Consider the following 7,779-nt stretch of genomic DNA (forward strand, 5'->3'; position numbering starts at 1 on the left):
CCCAGTAGCTGAGATTACATGTAGGTGCCTGCCACCACGCCCGGCTAATTTTTGTATTTTTAGTAGAGATGGGGTTTCACCATGTTGGCCAGGTTTGTCTCAAACTCCTGACCCCAGGTGATCTGCCCGCCCAGGCCTCCTGAAGTGCTGGGGTTACAGCATGAGCCGCCATGCCCAGCTACCTCTTCTTATTGGAGTGTGAGCACTAGGAGCAGGGCCCTTTCTGTGGTGCTTGCTGTGTTATACCCTGCACCCAGAACTTAGTAGGCATTCAAACAAAATTTTTAAAAATAAATGGAAGAACGAATTAAGAAACCTTCCGGGTAAGTCACCAAACTGTCCCCAAACAGGGGACATCATCAATTTTATTCCTGCCACGTAGATCTGGACTATAAGAATATGTGCTTGATCTACAACAAAAGCTGCAAACGCCTGGTACTGAGTCCACTCACCTGCTCTGCCCCCACCATGCTGATGGGCTTGCACTTGAAGAGGTGGGTGATGAATTTGGGAATGAAGGAGCTGTGGATAAAAAAGAAGTGACAAATTAGGCTTATTCTTTCTTGAGGAAAGAAATGCAAAAACTTTTTTTAAGGTTCCACGTATCTCCATGAAAAAACCTTTTTTAATGAAGAATGGAAGTGGCCTCCACTGTCGCCCACCAGCCACCATGACCTTATTTTTCTTCTGAGCGAAGCCCCGGTTTTTGGGTTTGTTTAGTGACATGAGGCCCTGGCAGGCCCGGGGAAACCGGATCCATCCTAGACCCCCAGTGAACTCTAACTATTCTCAGCCAGTCAGAGCACGGCATTCCTTTGGTGACTACTGTGTGTCCTGAGAGGGGATACGATCGAAGCTGGCCCAATCAGACTGGATGAAAGGACTACGGGCACCACACCTGGCTAATTTTTAATTCTTTTGTAGAGGCAGCATTTCGTTACGTTGCCAGGCTGGGCTCAAACTCCTGGCTTCAAGTAGTCCTCCTCCCTCGGGCTCCAGAAGTGCTGGGATTACAGGCGTGAGTCACTGAGCCTGGCCAGGCTTCCCTGATTCTTCATTCTCCGTCTCCAGCCTCATCCTGCTAAGCCCTGAACTCCCTATGCTTCAACCCAACCGAGCTGCTTGCAGATCCCAGGATTCTGGGGGCTATTTAATGCCTACACTGCTCCCTCGCCTGGACTGCCTTTCCTAGAAGGGGCTTGTGGGTCAGTACACACGCACCTCTCAGATCCTGTTCAACGGCGTCTCTAGAAAGCCTTTCTTCTGTTGCCTTCGCCGTACTCTCCATGGAGTCCACAGGCCTCTACCCTCACATCTAACCTACTTCATTATGCTCATTTGCTTAAGGGTCCATTTTGCCTCACCTGACTGTTAAGGCAAATGAAGATGGGGGCCATGTTTATCAAGCCAAAGCATTTAACGCTGGGTCTGAGGCATAGGAGACGCTCAAGTGAACGCACATTGAATAAATCATACATTTTTTTTTTTTTTTTTGGAGACAGAGTATTGCTCTGTCACCCAGGCTGGAGTGCGGTGGCGCAATCTCGGCTCACTGCAAGCTCTGCCTCCCGGGTTCAAGCCGTTCTCGTGCCTCAGCCTCCTGAGTCGCTGGGATTACAGGCGCCCACCACACCTGGCTAATTTTTGTATTTTTAGTAGAGAAGGGGTTTCACCATGTTGGCCAGGCTGGTCTTGAACTTCTGGCCTCAAGTGATCCGCTCGCCTCAGCCCCGCAAAGCGCTGGGACGACAGGCGTGAGCCGCCGCGCCCGGCCACCTACCACGTTCTGAATGTCAGCTTGGTATCAGCACTTTACTGGGAAGTTACTATGTGGTTTCTCATTTTACCCTCCCAACCACTATTGTGAGATTTGTCTCATCATCTCCTTGATGAATGGAGGAGGATCAGCTCCGTGGATGAGGGAAGCTGCTTGTGGTTCAACTGCAGTTTCCACCAGGCTGTGGATTCTGATGTCTCAGTAGGAAAGGCTGCTATTGCTTAGACAGCAAACAGTGGTAAAAGGAAACATCTATGGTTGTGCATGGGTGGGGTAGAAAGGAAGCTAAGGGAGAGGAAACTGGAGTTCGGAGATCGGATCTGGAGGTGACTTGTGATCAGGAAGGAGAATAAACAAGGGGCTATTTGGAAGGAATTCCTCAGTGTTGGAAACCAGAGCCAGACAAGTAATGTGAAACTGAACTCATGACCAGTGGCAACTGTGCACACAATGGTTTGTAACCTAAATTGCTTCACATTACAACATGCTCTGGGCTGGGTACAGCAGCTCCCAGGACTCTGAGAGGCCGAGGCAGGCGGACTGCTTGAGCCCAGGAGTTTGAGACCAGCCTGGGCAACATGGCAAAATCTCATCTCTACAAAAAATAGAAAAATTAGCTAGGCGGGGTGCCAAGCACCTGTAATCCCAGCTATTCAGGAGGCTGACGTGGGAGAATCACCTAAGCCCAGGAGATGGGGGCTGCAGTGAGCTGTGATCGTGCCACCGCACTCCAGCCTGGGTAAGAGAGTGAGACCCTGTATTGAACAGAAAAAAAAAAGCTTTGGCTGTGCCCCTGAACTGGCTGTCTACACTACTCTACAGGTGGGGTGGTGGGGTGGGGGGAATATGAGGACCTGACACACATCCTGTGGGAAGAAGACCAAGCAGTGTGCTGGGTAACTGCCAAGGTCTCTGGGCCATCAGGGCGGTGGTGGCTGCTGCCCTTGGCCAGGGAAGGGTCTCCTCACAAGCCCACCTCTGTTAAGCAGGATTTTACCAAGATGAGAAGGCACCATGGATGAAAACAGAAAACCACTTCCTAGATCCCAGGCTGAACGATTCCAGATGTGAGGATGGGCATCCAATTCCCCGTGCACTCAACCTGGGCTTAGCAATGAAACTCAAGGGCTCTGAGAGAATGTGAGGCTGGTGCTGGGAGACACTGAGACTGGCTAAGTCAACCGGCTCCTCCTTCACTTAACGTATCAGCTGGATGATATGACTGAGATGGGAGACGCTGGGACTGGCTAAGTCAACCGACTCCTCCTTCACTTAACAGAAACTCAATCAGACCCCGGAGCAGCCACCCTGGAGATTTTCAGTCACAGTAAATTTTTACAGAGACGCTGCTTCCTCCAGCAGTTATGGGGAGTGTCACAGTGTGATTTATCAGCAGCGCTTCTTACACACTAATGGGCACCCAGGGAGTGAGGGAATTCCACCTCCTGGTCCATCTGCCATCTGCAAACAGTAATGCCTCCCTGGAGAGTCCACTCTATACTTTCTTGACAAACGAGAAAGTAAAGCTGACACCACAAGCTGCTCCATCATTGTTAGTCCTGAGGGGTTCATTTGTGAGGCAGAGGGAAACCAGGAGAGATTTGGGGAAGACAGAAACTTGGAGTCCTGAATCGCCAGCTGGGGCCTGGATGGGAACAACCCAGATACAGTAGCATGGCCTGGGCTGACCCTCCTGACGCCCTTCCCTGAGAAGTCTGCCAAAATGCTTGCTTGATAACTGGTCAAAGGAGACACTGACCCTCAACACCGCCTGGTAGCACGGGAAAGGGTGCTAAGCCAGATGGTGATCGGCAAAGGACCAAACTATTTCCTTACTTCAAAACTCAGGGCAGAAATGGCCACACCCGAGGACACGGCAGGAAGACGCCGGCTCAGGGCGCAGGAGGACCCCCGGCTCAGGGCGCACTCACCTGCCTCGGCCATGGAGCTCCCTGACTTGTGCATCCCAATTTCTAGTGCCTGCCGTGGAACAAGAGTGTGTCCAAGTATTAACAGATAAATTCTAGCAGCCATGGTAAAAAATACCAGGGGGAGGGAGGGGAAGAAGGCTCAAAAGAAACAGAACTGATGGCTCCTACCCTTAGAGGCATTTATAAGCCACTCAGAGAAACAGAATGCATACAGGGAATCCCTGAAAAAGAATTTTAGTCATCCAATTCTAGGCAAGGGGTGCGCATGCCTGCACAGTTCAAAACAACAGTAGGCCCCGTTCATTTCTGTTTGCCTTGACGTGGTTGGGGACTGTACTGCTGTTACTGTTGCCTATGACTTTAAGTAGTAGATTTTTTTTTTTTTTTTTTTTTGAGGCAGAGTCTCACTCTGTCGCCCGGACTGGAGTGCAGTGGCCGGATCTCAGCTCACTGCAAGCTCCGCCTCCCGGGTTTACGCCATTCTCCTGCCTCAGCCTCCGGAGTAGCTGGGACTACAGGCGCCCGCCACCTCGCCCGGCTAGTTTTTGTATTTTTAGTAGAGACGGGGTTTCACCGTGTTAGCCAGGATGGTCTCGATCTCCTGACCTCGTGATCCGCCCATCTCGGCCTCCCAAAGTGCTGGGATTACAGGCTTGAGCCACCGCGCCCGGCCTGATTTAGTTGTATTAGTAAGCTTCTTTTGTGTACAAATTAAAATTAGTACTGCAGGCACCAGAACGAACCCCAGCTGGGTAGTGGGGACACCCAAACTGTGAGGATGCTGGTGGGAAGTATGGTATTAAAATTAGTACTGCTGGCACCAGAACGAACCCTAGCTGGATGGTGCGGACACTCAAATTGTGAGGATGCTGGTGGGAAGTATGGTTTTAAAAACAACCCAGTTGGGTGTGACTCTGAAATGACAGCCACACATCACTGTCCATTTGTCCAGACCCAGAGAAGGTCCAGCACGACGTCACGGAGTCCGGGTGACAATGCTGTGTCGATGCAGGTTCAGCTACTGTAACGAATGTGCCACTTTGTGTGTAGGGTGCCGGTGATGGGAAGACTGTGCATGTGTGGGGGTCACGTACACGGGAAAGCTCTGAACTTTCTGCTCAATTTGGCTGTGAACCTAAAACTGTTCCAAAACATAAAGTCTATTAAAAAAAAAAAAAAAAGAGCCCAGAGATGAGAATGCCCAGGACTCACTTTGCAAATTTAATGCAGAACTGAGTGAAGTACTTGCGTGTGGAGGCCAGGTTGTCACGGATGATGGGGACGTTCTGCTTGATGTGCAGGATGACAGAGGTGACGTAGGGGCTCTGGTCCCCAACGTGCTCCACGTTCTGCCACTGCATCTGCAAGGGAGAAAGGACAAGGTGCTGAATCCCTCGCGGGAGAACGGTGTCGCCTGTTGCTGGGGAAGGGAGGGGCTGGAGTGGAAATCAGGTCCCAGCTTTGGTATCACAGGAATCAGGTGCTTTTGTCCTGGGGGAATTTCTTATGTGTTCGTAGGGACTGACACTCAGGACAAAACCAAGTGTGTCCAGTGGACCCGACAGTGAGGTTGACCCAGGCCCTTTCCTTTTCCTGCCTTGTCCCCGCCATGCCTGAAACAGCCTTCCCTTCCCAGCTAAGCTACCCACTCATAAAGGATCCTGTTCTCCTGCCGAGTGCCCCACAGTAGGGGACTGCAGCAGGACAAGGAGGAACACCCACTCCCAAGCTGACTGGCAGCCTGGGAGATGAGAGCGGTGGCTGGGCTAAATGACACGGAACCTGGAGGGGAATTCACAGACCCCTTTCTCTCCGGTCAGCTGGGAGGAGTTTGGGATTCTTTAACACAGAAAACTAGAAATGATGTGACGTGTGGGGATGAAGTTACTGGGAAGAGGTGCAGATGAGATAAGATCGTGAAACTGAGTGGCAGGTACATGAGGCTGACCATATTGTTTCCTCTACTTTTGAATATATTCCAAAATTTCCATAATAAAACACTTGAAGAGGTATGTGTGTAGAATCTTACACTCCTAAAACCTCTGGGATCATGTCAGGATTTCAATAAGGGGAAGGGAAAGAGAATCTCTGGCAAACACTCGGGTGGACCAGAGGGTAAGACAGAGACATGGGGAACAGGGTAGGAGTCAGGCGCACGGGGAGAACATTGCTGAGAGCACCAAGGTGGTCCCTGAACAGGCTGTGAACAAAACTGACAGACCTGCTTCAACCTGAGCCCTAACGACAGGCTCTGGAAGACACCTACGGCAAACTGGCTGGATTCCTGGACTATGTGGCACTTGGCAGCACTGAGACCTGGGAACAGAAGGAGGCAGTGCTGCAGTGTGCCATCCCTAGAGGCGGCGTGCAGGAGACGGGCGCAGCACCAGCTCCTAGTCTGCCCCAGACTGGCAGGGAAGGGCACGCTAATCCCGAAGAGTGGGAATGGTCTGGAGGGTTCTGCTGAGTCAGCCTCTCACCGTGGAGCTGGACGGTCTGTTAAAGAGATCCTAAGCCAAACACAAACCATATAATATGTTCATAGAAGGAGGTCAGTAGTTCTGAGGCCCCAGTGTCTCTGGCAAGAAAACACTATTTTTATAGAGCTCCTGGGGAAAGGAAAAATTCAATACTGAGAGAGCTTGTTTAAAAGAATCACATCGCACGTGGATGAGTCCCCAGCCGTGGGAAGCTCAAATGACTCCTAATGCTTTTTCAAATCAGTGGATATTTGTATTCTAAAAGCTTTAGGGATGTGTACACACAGAACCACAGGAAAGCAGGAAGGGACCTCCACCTTCATTTCACAGATAAGAAAACCAAGGCCCAGAGACATGAAGAGTCTTATGCAAGGCTTCATAACCAGGCTCCACACAGGAAAAAGAGCTCAAATTTATTACTGGGAAAAAATAGAAACCAACAATGAAGAAACAGTAGAAAGGTCTAATATGAACTGACTTAATATTCTAATGTTTTGGTTACGTGAAATGTTTTCCTCATTATCTTTTATCTTACACAAGAGGCTTCTTTTTCCATTTGATTCTGAAGATTTGACCCATCCAAACAATGAGCATCCTACGTGATTTTAAATGAGCTCACAGGGTGAGGCCAAAATTCAGGTGCTGTCAGCGTTTCCTGGGCTCTGCAGCAGGACTCGGAGCAGAATGCTCTGGGGAGACACAGCGACCTGGGAGGGTTTGACGCCCCAAAGCCTATTGACGCAACGCTCTTCCACAGAAATGACTATTACTTTCCAGGCTGGCAGCTTTGTGTATTTCAAAATCTCAAAACAGTTTATCAGCAATGATCGAAACATGACAGTCCTCCAGGAAAGGAGGTGGTGACGTGCTGTGTCACCAGTTACAAAGTGACTCTGAAGCAAGACCGAGCAGGGGCCGGGATTTCTTCCACTTCCACGGGTTATTCCGCACGCTCCTCACCTAGCTCCTCGATAATCACTGGCCAGGTCGATGCGTGCCCACATTTGGAAACACGTGGAAAGAGCTGATTTGCTTTAATACTCTGGCCAGCCACGACTCCATCGGTCAAGTTAAAAGAAGTATTAGCAAAGGCCAAATGGATCCATGATTTTAAACTTAAGTCAGCTCAGTGAACTAAGAAAGGGATTTAAAGTACTAGAAAACAATAAAAGGTGACCTTATTTTTAAAATATGTGGCACACGCCTACAGTCTCAGCTACCAGGGAGGCTGAGGCCGAAGGGTCACTGGAGCCCAGAAGGTTGAGGCTGCAGGGAGCTGCGATTCTACCGCTGCACTCCAGCCTCAGACGGCTGATGCTCGCCGTCATCCACCATGGATGACTGAAGGTTTGGGTCACAACCTGAACTGCCTGAGACAGCTACATTGAGACCGAACTTTGCAGGCCACTGTGCCCGGCCCTAAACATACATCATCTCATTTACTATTCATACATGATCTCACTTCGTTCTCACAGCAACCTTGTAGAGGAGGAAATTAAAAAGGCTCAAAGAGATTTGGTATCTTGCACAAAATTGCACAGCTGGGACAACCAGGTCTATCCAAAGCCCAAACCCCACACCAAGGTGCTTG

At 50.1% G+C, this 7,779-nt stretch overlaps 1 protein-coding gene across 1 annotated transcript in view; it reads right to left on the reverse strand.

Annotated features, from left to right (window-relative positions):
• The window catches only part of VPS53 (vacuolar protein sorting 53 homolog (S. cerevisiae)), a 166,343-nt gene that overhangs the window by 14,119 nt on the left and 144,445 nt on the right, over positions 1 to 7,779 (reverse strand). The window contains exons 18-19 of the mRNA XM_011956193.1: positions 4,921 to 5,069; positions 453 to 522 (exon numbers count right to left, since the gene is read on the reverse strand). Coding sequence (XP_011811583.1) covers positions 453 to 522; positions 4,921 to 5,069 — 219 coding nt within the window. The remainder of the gene's footprint in view (positions 1 to 452; positions 523 to 4,920; positions 5,070 to 7,779) is intronic.

This window comes from Colobus angolensis, unplaced genomic scaffold (genome assembly GCF_000951035.1).
Source record: "Colobus angolensis palliatus isolate OR3802 unplaced genomic scaffold, Cang.pa_1.0 Scaffold110, whole genome shotgun sequence".
Lineage (NCBI taxonomy): Eukaryota > Metazoa > Chordata > Mammalia > Primates > Cercopithecidae > Colobus > Colobus angolensis.